The sequence below is a fragment of the Falco punctatus genome (genome assembly GCF_963210335.1).
Source record: "Falco punctatus genome assembly, chromosome: 7".
Classification (NCBI taxonomy): Eukaryota; Metazoa; Chordata; class Aves; order Falconiformes; family Falconidae; genus Falco; species Falco punctatus.
Genome location: NC_137587.1, coordinates 45,629,377 through 45,645,655, shown reverse-complemented (window position 1 = coordinate 45,645,655; position 16,279 = coordinate 45,629,377). Strand labels below are relative to the sequence as shown.

Below are 16,279 nucleotides of genomic sequence, written 5' to 3'. Positions count from 1 at the left end.
AACCTTCACTGACATGGATAAACTGGTTTTCGTACACTTAAATATTTTAGCAAGTTCTCTTCATTGATGATGATGTTTCCCCTGGAAGAACGAAATGGGATACTATGAAGTCTTATTCAGGGATCTTAATGCATTTTCTCCCGTATGAATGTCTTTTTAATTCCTGTGAGCACTCGTGAGTAGCTTAATTTCTGTGGAGTTGCTACTATTGCTGAATAGCCTTGGCTAAGCTATTATACCAGCAGGAAGCCTGGCTGGATAGCATTCAGTTTGCTACATTAGTCATAGAATCAATATTCCAAGAGAATTGGTTTAATAGAACTGAAAACTATTTTAGGCTGTAGTAGAATATTTTATTGTTTTTTAAGATAGCATAGTTACTAAAATAATAGGAATGATGCCATAAAAATGGGGAGAATATTGTGCCTCAAAAATATTGAGTCATTCATTTGATTACAGAAGAATAGTAAAAACCGAAGCAGTATATGCTCTTTTACTCATTTGTCTCCAACCTTTCTTTCAGGCTGAGGTATGCTCTGGAACAGTAGCAGAAGTAATCCAGTCTGTTGTGAATGGTGCAGATGGTTGCATATTTTGCTTTGGTCATGTCAAGCTTGGTGAGCTCCCAAATTTGTTACAGTTAATTACTATGTCAGTCTGGTAATTACATGCTGTCAGCTCCTGGAACAATAAACCTAGAGTATATGAATAGATTAGAATTTCTTTTTAATTAGCTTTGCAAACTTATCATGGTTTATTTCTACACTGTGATTGTAAGTTTTAATTTGAAAAGGTAAAACGTAACATCAGATTAGCTTATTGAAGAGCAAGTTTATATAGGTGCATTGTGATGAAAATCAAAAGATCAGAGATGTTTTTAACATTAATTTGCTGTGGGTCTGAGTTACAAAAATTGCAAAAATAATTGAATAGATAGTAATGGATTAATAATGAAATACTTTGCATTTTTGCATATGTTCTTTCCCATTATCTGTGCAGCACGTGGCATTGCATGTAACGTACAGTGGTGATATGAAGAGACTGTCTTGTACAAGAAAATTAAATTAAGTTCATGTTTGTCTTTTCATTCTAGGAAAATCTTTTACTATGATTGGGAAAGATAATTCCACGCAAAGCCTTGGTATCATCCCCTGTGCGATTTCTTGGCTCTTCAAATTAATCAATGAACGTAAAGAAAAAACTGGGACTCGTTTCTCTATTAGAGTATCTGCTGTGGAGATCAGTGGCAAAGATGAAAACCTTAAGGATTTGTTAGCTGAAGTAGCCACTGGCAGCCTTCAGGACGGCCAGTCTCCTGGGGTATATCTGAGAGAAGATCCAATATGTGGAACCCAGGTATAATGGATATCACAACATAGATTTTTCTAAGCCTGACTTTCTTCTGCTTTTTATTTCCTTTTATCTGACAACAATTACGACAACTTTTAAGACAGTAAAAAAAAATTATTACTTTTAATTTATAAGCCCTTCTCCCATGGTGTACATATTTGTTTCTTTTAGTGCCCTAGAGATTTAGCCAGTTCAGAAAAAATAATAATAAAAAAAATTGCCCCTGTGCTAATTAGTAATTTTCTTGCTTGTATTCAAGCTTCAAAACCAAAGTGAGCTAAGGGCCCCAACAGCAGAGAAAGCTGCCTTTTTCCTTGATGCTGCAATTGCTGCCAGAAGTACCAGCAAACCTGAATGTGAGGAAGAAGACAGGAGGAATTCACATATGCTCTTTACTCTTCACATATACCAGTATCGCATGGAGAAGAGTGGCAAAGGAGGAAGTATGAATCTTCTTACCATATTGTTTATTTTTAAATGACATGGGTTTGGTTTAGTTTCAACAATACTTTTCGATAAACTTTAAAAGAAAAAATGAAGTGAACCCTCAAGCCAGTCGAGTCACCTTTAACTTTGGTTGCTGTGGCTAATATCTGCTTTCCTTACCATTAATATTTAATTTAGTCATTATCCCATGCTGTATTCATTATTTTCCTCATTTGAATACATTTTGAATACCAAATTTGGCTTGAGTCCATGCAAGAACGTGATGTACAACTGTTTTCCCTCTTTTTGTTTTAGTGTCTGGAGGACGCAGCCGTTTGCATCTCATTGATCTAGGGAGCTGTGAAAAAGTGCTGAGCAAGAGCCGAGATGGAGGAGGCTCTCTATGTCTGTCTCTCTCTGCCCTGGGCAATGTAATTTTGGCCTTAATTAATGGTGCTAAGCATGTGCCATATAAGTAAGTGAATTATTGTCTGCACAGTCTTAAATTTGTGGCTGGTGTTACCTTAGCAATGAATTACATCAACAATTTACTCTTTACTTAAGATGAAGTTAAAGGAAGTTCTGTCAGAGGGGGGTCTGTCTTCTTTTAAGGTCACTTCTGCGTTACAAATTCATCTACATGTCTGTATGTCTATATACATACAGACAACTTTTAAAATGTCACGTAGTAACATGAAATTCTTAATTATATGGCCAAAAGTTATATGCGTATTGGTATATACTTGTGGGGTGAAATGCTGGGGAGAGTTTGATTGTTGAAAAAAGCAGAGGAAAATGGCCAAAATGTTTTCTTTCCCTCTGTCTCCTCTTTTAAACTGATCTCAGCCAGCTGGACATTAGTAAACAATTTCATCAAAATTTCAAAGGATTTTCTCTCCTTTTCCAAATTTAAAAGTTGTATTGAACTTTTGGAAAATACTGCAGGGTTTATCAAGTATGGTCATCTAAGCTTGTTATTTCTGTATGCCTTTCGGAATGACACACCTTTTAAATTAAAAAAAGTAGACCCCCATGTTGCACACTTGTTTAGAAGAAGCAAACATTTAGTGTGTCCCTTGGTGGAGTGTACTTGACAATAATATTATGTCAAACACATCTGTGGGGAGCCCAGCTTAAAGACAACAGCCACGTTGTAAACACCCTTTACCTGAACTTGGCCTTCAGTCCTTAAATTTAATTGCTGCTTGTCTTCCTGCATTATGACTTTGTGCTGTTGTTATCAATCATGTCATTTCACATATTTATCTAGCACTGCATCTCAAACAGGTGTTCTTTCTTTCTGTATTAGGCAGAAAGATAATTTCCTCAGGCTAGTTGCTAGGTTTGTGGATAGGGTAGAGGATGGATGGGTTAAAACAGGGAAAGGCATATGCTCAACCTTGTTGCCTACCATAGTTTAGTGAGTAGACAGTGATGGTAGTTCCCACGTTGGGTCAGCTCAGGGGGGTGATAGGAAGCAGCCTCCAAGGAGTCCTATAGAGAGATTTCTTGGAGACCAGTGGAGAACAAAATGTCACCTGTCTTGTCAGCTTTGCTGCTCATGGCAGAGGATGCACATCACCAGGGAAGACTTCAGAGAGCAATTCTGCTTCCCATTTGCTATGTCAGAGCAGAGCACAGCAGGCAGAATGGAAACTAGGTTAGTTGCAGTGGCATTGGTAATATAGTTCTGCTATCTAACATTGTTATATTTGTTTAGCGATTTCTTACCTTTTCTGTTGACTTATTTTTTTGTTATTATCAAAACTGTTTGCACAGAGCTCACAGAGCTTAGCTATCCGGGTACTAAGTCTGCTCAGCTAAAAATACAGCACTCGTGAGCTTTTTGGATAATACGAGCTAAACATGAGATAACTAAACTAGTTATCAATCAATTGTTTTACAATTGTCTAAGTAGCAAATAAAATTACTTATACCGCAAATACACAGGCAGGTAAATAATTAAAATATTGCTATCTTTGTATGTGTACATTTATACACATTTTAAGTGTGGTCAAATAATAGAAGCATATTTCTTATCTGCATGTACTGCACATGCATATATCCTAGGAGTGTGAAAGCATGGCTTGTGGTGTAAAAATCTTGAAAAAAGATTGTGATTTCTTTAAACCATCCTAGTGTTTTTATTTGTTACACAGGGACAACAAGTTGACAATGTTGTTGAGGGAATCACTTGGGAACATCAACTGCAGAACTACTATGATTGCACATATTTCTGACTCCCCAGCCAATTATGCAGAAACCCTCACCACCGTTCAGCTTGCATCGCGAATCCACCGAATGAGAAAGAAGAAATCCAAGGTTAGTTCACAAACAAGCAGAAATTAATTCATTCGAAAATGAGTTTTCCTAACCTCTCGGTGGGGGAACATGGGATTTCTCGGCAGTAAGAAGTAATAGAAAATGCATAAAAGCTCAGGAGAGGAACTGACAAATGGCTTGGCACTGAGCCATCATCCCGTCCCCAATCCTTAATCCTGAAATTCCCTTCTTTTTGTTCCAAATGCATATTCTTTCTTCGCTTATATGTGGAACTATCTCAAAAGCTCCTATTTGTATTAATTAAAAATCAATAAATAAGGGACAGAAAACTGTTGAGGAGAAAGACAGTACATAATATTTAATGGAAATTATCTGAAAAGCTGTGGTTGTTATATTACTCATAATACAGTAAAATCTATGTAGCATGACCTTGTTATTTTAATTCATGCTTTTAACATTTTTCCACTAGATGTAGTTGTGATAGTGCACACAAAGCACAGAGTATATAGCGAACCTCACCTTTTAGTCAATTATACGTGCATATATATATAAAAATTAATAATAACAACAAATTTTCCCTTATTGATCATTTGCAGTATGCATCCAGCTCGTCTGGAGGAGAGAGTTCATGTGAAGAAGGACATGTCCGAAGGCCGCCCCACTTGCGACCATTCCACCCACGAACTGTTGCCCTTGACCCTGACCTTCCTGTCCTGAGTATATCTAGTGATCCTGATTATTCCTCCAGCAGTGAACAGTCTTGTGATACTGTCATCTATGTTGGTCCCAATGGTGCAGCTTTGTCTGACAGGGAATTGACAGATAATGAAGGTCCTCCAGAGTTTGTTCCCATAATCCCATCCCTAAACAAGAAGAGAAGTAAAGACAATTCTGCTATTGGTAGGAGTTCTGACAAGGACCATTTTAAATGCAACACTTTTGCTGAATTGCAAGAAAGGTTGGAGTGCATTGATGGAAGTGAGGAACCCATCAAATTTGCTTGTGGAGAAATATCTGTCGTGTCCAATTGTAGTCCAGTCCCTGGAGGTACAGAAAACGCACAGTGTAAGCTGATAAAGGAAAAAATATCTTCTCCTTCTGGAGGATTTAAGAAACCACAAGAAACTGCATCTCCCAAAAAAGGACATAACCTTCCCTTCCAGGCTGTTGCCCCAAGGGGTGGCAATGGCAATTGTCATGAAAAGAGCACACCTCACTTGAAAACAGAGCTTTCCAAGCCGCAGAGCAGAGCTGACAACAGGATAATAGACTCAGCACTGGAGGGAGAGAGAGAGACAATCACTGATTCCCTGCAATCCTCAAGGTGTAGCCCTTCAAGGAATCCAGAGCAGAATAAGGCCACAGCTGAATGTTTCATTAAGGAAAAGTCCTTGTACGTCAAGAAACCTTTGCCAAGCCCAGCACCTCCACCTCCACAGCAGAAAGAGCACGTGCCAAGCTCCAAAGCTGAGAATTTGGAGCTGGACAATAGCCATGCAAATAGCAATGCAGTTCGGACTCCTCCTGTGGGAATGAGCAAACAGATGGGAAACAAAGCTGAGCAAAACCCTGTAGGAAGCACATTCTTGGTTGGTAGTAACGCCCAGAATCAGTCAGGTGCGATAGAGGTACACAGCTTCAGGTCAGCGTTTAGAGGGAAATGCTTTGATCGGGACATACTAACCACCACGGTGACTCTGCAGCAGCCTGTTGAGCTGAATGGAGAGGATGAACTTGTTTTCACTGTGGTGGAAGAACTATCCATTAGTGGGATTATGGATAACGGAAGGCCTTCCAGTATCATTAGCTTTAACAGCGACTGCTCCCTTCAGGCCCTTGCATCGGGTTCGAGGCCAGTCAGTATTATCAGCAGCATAAATGATGAGTTTGATGCTTATACCTCACAGGAGACTTCTGCTGGTGTAAATATTGATATTGTTGTGCCCTTTGTTAAGGATCCCTTTACCAGCAGCAGACGTTCCTCCATCAGTTCATGGCTTAGTGAAGTCAGCATCTGTACAATTGAAAGTGATGGAGCCCGGTCTAGTGACAGTTTTGTCGCACAGTCATCTTACAGCTGTAATAAGTCTGAGGAACCCTTCAACTTGGATTCATCTCATTTATCTGTCCCCCTGAAAAGCACTCTGAATGACAGTGGGTTTTGCTTCTCTGAACTGGAGAGTGAGAGCTTGAGTTCCAGCAAGCTGTCCTCAGGCATCATCAAAAGCCCACAAACCTCTGAAACTACCAAAGCGTCTCAGATAAAAAGTGCTTTTTGTGTCACTGATCAGCCCGTAAAAATAAAATTTAGCAATTCTCGTGATATGCCTGTGATAGAAACAATACATTCTAGTCTTCCTAGGAAAACAAAAACTACCTCGTCTCCAATCAACAATAATACTGTCCTCAGCTATAAAGAGCTGCAGAATCCACATGGTATATTTGAAGATCCCTGGCTGTTGCGCACCGATTATCAGGTAGAAGCAAAACCTGCAGACTCACTGCTGTCTCCAAAATCTCACGTGTTTGGTACTGAGAAGCAGTCAGGAAAATCTGCCCAGTGTTTTGGCACAGCATCCAGGCCAACGAAGTCGCAGACTATGCTTGCCTGTTCACAGAGAATTGTGGATGGTTGTGAAATGGCCTGCAAATCCTCTAGTGGAGCTGCAAAGAAGTCAGAAGTTACGATGAAGATGCCACAGCTGAAGAGAGGAGCCACCACTCTGGGAGTGATGCCAGTGTCGCATGCTAGCAGTACTTTATTGGAGTCTGTGACCCGAGGGAATTCAGATGTTCCCTTAGCCACTGGCAGCTTGAAATCATCACTGGGAAAGAAGACTACACCACAGAAGTCAGCCATGCTGCCCAGACCAGGCGGGCCAACACCTCCAACACCTCCCGTACGCAAATCGAGCCTGGAGCAGAAACCTGTTGGTCTGGGTAATGGTGGGGGAAAAGCCTCCGGCCTGGACTTTGCCAGAGCTGCCACACCAAAGGCTGAAGACGAAGCAGATTTGCGGTTGAAAGCTGGGTCTTACTTCAGCGAAAGTGCCAGCAGCAAAATGAACTTGAAGGGCGACCACTCTTTGCCCAAGATGACGTCCAGCTTGAAGGTGAAAGCATCAAAGAGCGAAGCTGTGCACCATTATGGGAGCCACATGTCCCTGGAGAGGTGCGACAGCCTGACATCGGTTGGATCCAAAGCTAGCATGGCGAGGGAGAACGGGAGCACCAGCAACAGCCGGGCAGGGCGCTCTGTCCCCAGGCTGGGGGTCCCTCCTGTTGTCTCCAGTGTGGGTTTACCACCACCCTTCACTGCCCCTGCGCCTGTTAAAAACAGCCAGGCAAAACCTACAGCTAACCAGAAGGTGCAAGCAAATGGGAATAAAACCCGGGGCCTCTCCACCAGTGGGTCAAAGTCTCTTAGTTCCTCTGTGAAGTCCCTGGCACAGCCTGTGGGGAAGGGCTCTGGTGTGGCCCCTGGTGGGAAGGTGGCCCCCCGCTCCGTGCAGCCCGTCAGCGGCAAGCCTGGCCGAGGGACCATCATGGGAACCAAGCAGGCCATGAGGGCAGCCAACAGCCGCGTGAATGAGCTGGTGTCAGGGGGCTCTGCCAAGGTGGGCAACTTCCGAGGCTCCACCGACTCTGACAGTGGCAACGACAGTGGCATTAACCTCAGTGATGAGAAGTCACAGATCCCAGTGCTGCCGTCTCCATACAGCAAGATAACGGCACCCCGGCGGCCTCAGCGGTACAGCAGCGGGCATGGCAGTGACAACAGCAGTGTCCTAAGTGGGGAGCTGCCACCAGCCATGGGGAGAACGGCTCTGTTTTACCACAGCGGTGGCAGCAGTGGCTATGAGAGCATGATTCGGGACAGCGAGGCCACTGGCAGTGCCTCTTCGGCACATGACTCCATGAGCGAAAGCGGGATGTCGTCTCCGGGCCGGATGAGGAGCCTCAAGTCCCCCAAGAAACGATCAACAGGTAAGAAATGAAGGGGAAGGTGGCCAGGTGGTCACTGGTGCTCCACTGTGTCCCTGAGGATGGGGGTTTTCACGGCATCTGTGACAGAGGGAGGGGAGGTTTTGGGGAGGCTCAAACCATGGAGGTCGACTGGGGGCATGCACTTGTGTGTGCACATGTATTGCTGCGACAGCAGCTACTTGTTATTTATTTCACTTCAAAGGTGCAGGTGTGACACAGATGCTGCAGCAGAGAGGGCAGGAGAGGCGCTGGGTGCCCTGGGGCACCAACAGCCTCCCTGTGAAGGAGGAGATGGCGGATGGCCACCGGCAGGTGGGAGCTGTTCCATCCTCCCTCAGCAGGGTCAGCAGTGGGTGCAGCACCAGTGTGGCCCAAAGTAGGTGTTACGGGTGGGTTGGGAAGAGTGAGAGTCCAGGGTGGGCACTGATGAGTTTTTGTGAGGATCAAGTGAGTGTCAGGGAAGATGAGTGAGAGAAGGGCAGTGAGGACAGGAGAAGCTCTGCTGCCAGGCAGCTATGAGGGAATTTCAGTGAGATGGGCTGGGACTAGTTTGGAAACAAGGGAATGGGCCTGGAAGGTAGAAGAGTATTTGTGAAGTAATGAGGATTGCTGAATGTGCATTGTATTATCCAAAAATAAGGCTTAGGGGCAGAGCAGCAGGATGTGTACGTAAGATACAGTGACTCCTATGTTAATGCTGCCAGCTAATTGTAAAATTATTGTATTGCACTGTAATAGTGCTGTTATAAAGACATCTTGGCGTGTACATGTGGCTACTATAAGCAGTAGGAGACTGTGGGAGCTGCTCAGAAGAGGCGGCTCTGGCTCACATACTGCGCCAGGGCAGGCATGTCTGACCACGCTCTGTAGAGATGGGCGTACAGGAGCCAGGTCCCCTTCCCTGCTCTCTGGTGCCTTTCCTTATTGCTTTTGCAGGCGGTGCTCATGTAAGTGCTGCTAGTTGTAGCCACCTTCAAAGTCAGGCTCATATGACTGCTGTTACCGTATTCATTTTTACTGATCTAGGTGCAGTCCTGTAGTATCATAAAGCATCAGTGGCAATCAGTGTCACGTAGCTAATGACCAGCAGCCTCATTCAGCAACCTAAGCATATTGACGGGAACATAGTAGGAACTAATATCAGCAATGCGCTGAATCCGAGCTTTTGGTTAGAAAGCAGTAATTACTGCAGTCCCTATAGACACTTGCGATGCTCAATTCTGGCAGTAAAACAAAATGAGTGAAACTGGTGATCTCGTGGTGCTTTCTGGTCAAAGCAACTGAGTTTCTTCAGCTAGTGATAAATCATTTTGGAAACTTAGTGCAGCATTTGCTGCACTTCTTTCTATAGCATTATCAACCTCTTAAACCTTTCCTACAAATCAATATTAACGGCTGTTTAAGTTGCACACATGTTGAGAAGGCATTACCCACTGATGGATTTGTATTTGTTTTTACCCCAGGAAATGCTTATAAAGTCTTTAAAAATGACAAACTATTTCTTTTTCCAATTTAAATTGCAGTATATCAGTAAATTATGTATTACTTTTTTGGAGTGCTGTAAACTTCAAGACAGTGTGTGTTATACATGAAATGAGGTTTCTTAGGAAGTTCATGAAATATTTCATAGAATCATAGAACGGTTTGGGTTGGAAGGGATCTTGAAGATCACCTAGCTCCAACCCCCTTCCATGGGCAGGGACACTTTCCACTAGACCAGGTTGCTCAAAGCCCCATCCAGCCTGGCCTTGAGCACTGCCAGGGATGGGGCATCCACACGTTCTCTGGTTAACCTGTTCCAGTGTCTCAAAGTAAAAAAATTCTTCCTAATATCTAATGTAAATTGACTTTCTTTCATCTTAAAGCCATTCCTACTCGTCCTATCACATGCCCTTGTAAAAAGTCCCTCTCCAGCTTTCTTGTAGGCCCTCTTTAGGTACTGGAAGGCTGCTGTGAGGTCTCCTCAGAGCTTTCGCTTCTCCAGGCTGAACAGCCCCAATTATCTCAACCTGTCTTCATAGGAGAGGTGCTTCAGCCCTCTGACCATCCTCATGGCCCTTCTCTGGACTTGCTTCAACAGGTCCATGTCCTTCTCATGCTGGGGGCCCCAGAGCTGAATGCAGTACTCAAGTGGGCTCTTCTAAGAGTGGAGTACAGGGAGATAATCACTTATCTTGAGCTTGGCACACCTTTTTTGATGCAGCCCAGGATGTGGTTGGCTTTCTGGGCTGCAAGAATGTATTGCTGGGTCATGTTGAGCTGCTTGACCACCAACACCCCCAAGTCTTTCTCCTCCAGGCTGCTCTCAATCCATTCTTTTCCCAGCCTGTATTTGTTCTTGGGATTGCCCTGACTTGGGTGCAGGACCTTGCACTTGGTCTTGTTGAACTTCATAAGATTCACACAGGCCCACCTCTTGAGCCTGTCAAGGTCCCTCTGGATTGCATCCCTTCCCTCCAGAGTGTCAATGGCACCACACAGCTTGGTGTCATCAGCAAACTTGCTGAGGGTGCACTCAATCCCACTGTCCGTGTTGCCGACAAAGATGTTAAACAGCACTGGTCCCATTACAGACCCCTGAGGAACACCACTCGTCACTGGTCTCCACTTGGACATCGAGCCATTGACTGCAACTCTTTGTGTGACCACCTAGCTAATTCCTTATCCACTGAGTGGTCCATCTGTCAGACCCATGTCTCTCCAGATTAGAGGCAAGGATGTCATGTGGGACAGTGTCAAATGTCAAAACTTCTTAAAAGAAATGTGTAGTGCAGACCCATTATTGGTTTAAAATATATTGTAATCTTTGCATAAGTGTTAGAAATTCTCGGAGTAGCTTATGTTGCTTCAAACTATGTTGGAATCATGCAGTCCCTGGATTTATGACAGATTCTACTCCTGTATATGTCACTGGAAACCTTGTTCCCTTATCCTTTAAATTTATCTTTGGAGAAATGTTGATCCTGGCTGCTACACTGGAAGGGTATGAAGTTTGTGTGCTTAGTATATGTGTTTGACTGCATCTGTTTGTTGTCCTCTTGGGAGGGATTCTGTTCATCGATGTGGTTACAGGATCAGTTGCAGCAGGTGATTTCAGCAAGCAAGGCTATAGTGGTGATTCAGGCTAAATGAGCTGGGATTGTGAGAATGATGAACAAGTATTGTAGAAGTAGAATGAAGTCTTCCTCTTTCCAAAACATTCCATTGTGATTGTTCTTGTTACTTAGAAATTAGCAAGGATGCATTTAGGAATTAGGGAAGTTTTTTTTTGAAGAATGTGTAAAGCATATAACTCTTCAGGTATTTATAGAGGTGTGTTGCTTTGGGGGGTACCTGCTGGGAATTTGTCTCCATTTCATTTTGAAGTTTGTGACAGGGCTTACCTGACAGCCTTAACTTGCACTTAACTTTTCTGTACAGGTTTCATCCCAGAAGTTATTTTGGCAGCCCTGTCTTGTCTGTTTTTTAGATGTGCTCCCTTTTGTAAGAAGACCAGAAGAAGTAAGACTCTGTACTTCAGAGCTGGTTTTCAGAGGAGGAAATCAGGCACTACGTTTATTGTCACCAGTCACCCAAAAGCTGCTTATACTTGCTGCTACTATGTGACATTTCAGCTTGTTTCTGGTGGCCTTTAGCCCTCCTATTTACTTAGGAATTAGACTGCAGCCTTATTAACATTGCCTGACTAGCTCCGTGCATGTATTCATCCTTGACACATGTAGTGTAAAGGTCAGCCTTTTGGAGAATGAAGAGAGGCTTACAATTGCAAAAAAATGCTGGACACCAAAGTGCCAACTCTTGGGTACACAAGTACCAGCATTTTTGAAGGACGTAAGTCAGTCTCTGCTTCATGAAACTTGAGTCCTAGGAGATGCATCGAGGTGGCAGTATGGTGTGTATTTGTAAATGTGGGAGCCCTCCTGTTGAGGAATTGGTGAGTTTTGTCATGCTCTGAGCTTCTGAGTGCTGGTGCAAATGGGTGGGTGATAGACCTCGACATTAGAGGTGGCTCAAGTTGCAGCTTGGTTGGCTGCTGCCTTCTGAACACCTCCCAGTCCCACTGTCATTGAAAACTGCTGGTATTTAGCATCTTAAAGCATTGCTAGAGGTTCTGGAGGGAACTGTTTGCTCTTCACAAAGAGGTAATACAATGAGAGGGATCTTAGCCTTGTTTGGCTTTAACTGGAGGAGCAGATTTCCAGATTCGTATGCCATTATCAGTATTGGTTTGAAATTACTTACTATCTCATTGGCATTGCAAAATAATGAATACCATTATGGCCCACTAAAGAAAAATTAATCCAGGCAAAATATTTTTCCAAGGAGAGAATAAAGAACTGATGCTCAGACATCTGCTTTAGGAGAGGACCTGCTGTTACTTCCATCCATGAACCAAGTGAAACATACATTGCCAAGGCAGTAACTCAATTAGCAGCCTGAGGGTATTTTACTAAAAGGAAAAGATCAAGGAAAGCATTTCTTCCTAAGTATCCTGATAACCTATATCTTTAATTCACTGCAGTACGTTCTGCAGTTTGTTAGTCTCTTAGACTTCAAGGAACACTTGTCTTCTATATCTTAGGTCTTCAGCGTCGCAGACTGATTCCTGCTCCATTGCCAGATGCTGCCTCCCTAGGAAGAAAACCCAGTGTCACTGGCCAGTGGGTTGATCTGCCACCTTTGCCAGGCACTTTAAAAGAGCCATTTGAAATTAAAGTTTATGAGATTGATGATGTGGAACGATTACAGCGACACAGACAAGAGGAAACTGAGGTCAGCACATATTTTACAACAACTGTAGACAACTTAAATTACAGTATACAGTCAGAGTCCTTGCTTGAATGCCGAAATGGTGTTCAGGAAATTGATTGCAATTAAAACACTATAATTATTAATTTTACAATTCATATGTTGGGGTACCCTTAACACAGAAAATGAAAATGATTACTGTCTAAAATTAATTGTGTCTAACATGACTGATGGTGTAAATGGAAGTTACCAATGAATACATTATGAGAAGACTTTATAATCTTAGCCTGGCTGAGGAAGCCTTACAGGCTCCCACAACCACAGAGTCATTAACTCTTTATGTAAATGACTGGATTCTATTCAATCAGGGATACACTGAGTTTAATTTACTTGTAATTGGAAAACACTTCAGCTAATTCTATTTTGGAGATCAGAATTCTATGTTCTTCTGATGCCTTTTTCCCATTTCTTTCATAATAGCCTTTCCAGGATGTTGAAAAGGTAGGAATGCTTTTTAGAAAATAAGAATTCATATGTTTTTGGATTAAATATGATTCTAATGTTATTATTGGGCTGTGTTCGTCATTTGTACTGCTGGAAAAAAAGTTCCTTTACAAACAGTAGTAACTTCAGAATGTATTAAGAGACGTTTGCTAATTCAGAGAAGTGCAACAAATGCTCAAGTGATGTAGCATGCTGTTTCTCTAGATTAGAATCCATTAATGTAAACTTCAATTTAAAAAAACCCAAACCCTACAAAACCTCAAACCCCCCAAAACCACCAACCCAGTAACCAAACAAAACAACCCACCTTCTAACTCTGAGCAATGAGCTGGGAGCAATGTGTGTCAAACTGTTGGAGGTCATCTCATAACAGGCAAATTCCTGAAATGGTCATTCTGTGTCTTAAAAGGGTCTGATGTATTTCCATACCAAGCTGAAGATACTAGAAAGGCGCCAGCAGCGAATCAGAGAAGTAAAGGCAAAACATGAGTTTTTGAAGGAAGAGTTGGAAGAGACAAAGTGCAGGCTGATGATGGATCCAAATAAGTGGAAAGAAGACTGTAAGTATTTTGTAAAAGCAGCAGTGTGATCAGCACGTAACCAATTTTCAGCGCGTGAGCCGTCCTACTGGAAAAGTTAAGCACTTGCTAAGATACTGTGCTGAACTGAGCCCTAAAATACTCTATGACTCCATTCATATTTCTGTGATATGGGATTTGCTCAGTGCTGAGTAGTGTGGGAAGTGAACAAAAAAAGGCCTCCAAACCAACCAGAAGAGAACATCAAAACAGTGCAAACACTTGCTGTGATACTTGTTAATGTTAAATATTTATATAACTTTTTATTATCCTTCTTTCCAAAGAAGGAAAAAAAATGTTTCATAAGAATTGTTACAGCTGGGAAACTGAGGCATGAGGCTTGTTTGCAGACTGAGTGCTTGTGCTTAACTGGAGCCTCAGGGTAGAGTTTTGCATCTACTGAACAAAGTGAAAAAATTTTCTTAGTTTAAGAGAAATGGAATTGTACTCTACATTATTGGCTACCTTGTGATAGAATAATGTTTTGCTACAAGCTGTTTCTTTTATTCACTAATTTTTTTGTCTGACAGTTGAAGTGGATCCTGATCTCGATAAGGAGTCACAGGAGTACCTGGAGGCACTGGAACAAGTGACAGAGGAACTGGAGCAGTGTGTTAATCTGTGCAAGTCACATATCATGATAGTGACGTGTTTTGATATTGGAATAACAGATGCGCAAGATGGAGTAAGGGAAGTGGAGGTCTGAAGGGAGGTTTTCCAAGGGACTGAAGGAAGTGAAGCTGGATCGTCTGACATGAAGTGAAGAGATAAAGTAGCTGGGAAGTGAAGGAGGAAAGGTGAAGACTAAAAAGCAACAGTGAATGTTGTAAGAGAAAGAAACAGCTGAGGGATGGGAATGTTCATAAATCATGTGGTGCCTCAACGTGACCTGAACTGTACAAAGATAAAAGTAGGATCAAGTATTGCTTCTACCAGAGGGAAGCAAAGAAATGTACTACAAACCAAGATGTTAATTAACAAACAAACATACAATGGAAGTGCCTTTAAAGTTCATTTGATTTTCATTTTTGTATTTGGTGCTAGAATTAAAGCCAGCAAACCTAAGCAGACCACAAAATGTATTCCTACGAAATATTTTATACTGTATAGTGTATTTATGACTATATGTAAAAAAACAAACAACATTGTAGCAAAAGCAATAAGTAAATTATGTTTTCATACCTGAACTTGCCTTCTTGTTTCACAGAAAAGCTGTTTTATGTAGCAGAATTAAAATTGTATTATAATTGTTTTCTTGGTTAGGGTTCAAGATATTTTTATGAACATTTATCTATTGAAAAGGTGCATTATGGCATTTTGAGATGATTGTTTTACCTTCAGGTTTTGTATTATTACTTTTTCAGATCAAAATAAATGTTTGTTTTCCATTTTATATATACTTATATAGATATATATTAACTGCTTACCTACTTCCTTGGTTACTAACCTCACTTATCACGGACCTGGTCTTTTTGGAGTCGTAGTCTTAATGTGAGGAATTCTACAAAGGGCACTGTGGTTTGTTTTGGTTTTCTTTTTTCTTCTCTGACTGCAGGAATTGAGAATTATGTTTATTACCAAAACCATAAAACAAAAAAAAGGAACAAAAATTTTTTGTAAATGTTAAGTTAGGTCCATATTTTTATATAGTTTTAACTATAAATATAGCATTTGCATTTTGAACTTTTAAGACAAATAGTATATCTTTTTACAGTTTTTCTAAGGAAGGCAAACCCTCAGGATCAAGTTTATACATGCTGCATGAGATTTGTGCTTTTTTGAAGGAGGCCACTTAAGTGTGGAAACTATTGATAAACTGTTGCCAAACAAATACTTTTGAAAAGGTTTAATAGTGTATGTAATACCACATTTCATAACGAATCATATTTTCTAATCATCTTCCTTTTTATGGTTTTTTCAAATCCTTTGTACAAATATGTATTATAACAGCTTGCTTCAGTTTTTATCTGTGAATAAAAGATACATCTATTGTTATGATTGCTTCTTGCTATGTATGCGACTTTAATGTTTGGAAGAGAGAAGACGCCTATGGTACACTGTATTAAATGTCATATTATATTATCTCTTTGCCCAAGAGATATAACTGGGAACAGAGTTTTGATATTAGTCATTATAAACTAATCGGGAAAGAGAGACAAAATACCAAAGGGTAAAATAAATAGCAATGATAATACTTATATTCTCTTGGCACTTCATAGTTTACAGAACAAAGACCTGCGGCTTACATACTTGTTCTCCCTGATGAGACAAAGCAATTAAAAATGGGTCTAAAAACACAAGAAAACTTCAGGAACTAAAGCCCTTGTCCCTGTAGGTCCATCATAGCAAATGACTACATTTGTCTGACGCTGGTGCGTTTGCTCTCGGGTCAGACAGCAGCG

The 16,279-nt window shown here is 41.6% G+C and overlaps 1 protein-coding gene across 1 annotated transcript in view; it reads left to right on the top strand.

The window, feature by feature from the left end:
• The window catches only part of KIF26A (kinesin family member 26A), a 103,875-nt gene extending 88,003 nt beyond the window's left edge, over positions 1-15,872 (top strand). Inside the window, exons 7-15 of the mRNA XM_080397065.1 lie at positions 524-617; positions 1,094-1,356; positions 1,610-1,793; positions 2,092-2,251; positions 3,936-4,098; positions 4,656-8,046; positions 12,629-12,819; positions 13,709-13,859; positions 14,408-15,872. Coding sequence (XP_080253191.1) covers positions 524-617; positions 1,094-1,356; positions 1,610-1,793; positions 2,092-2,251; positions 3,936-4,098; positions 4,656-8,046; positions 12,629-12,819; positions 13,709-13,859; positions 14,408-14,583 — 4,773 coding nt within the window. The 3' untranslated portion in view covers positions 14,584-15,872. The remainder of the gene's footprint in view (positions 1-523; positions 618-1,093; positions 1,357-1,609; positions 1,794-2,091; positions 2,252-3,935; positions 4,099-4,655; positions 8,047-12,628; positions 12,820-13,708; positions 13,860-14,407) is intronic.
• Positions 15,873-16,279: the final 407 nt, after the last annotated feature.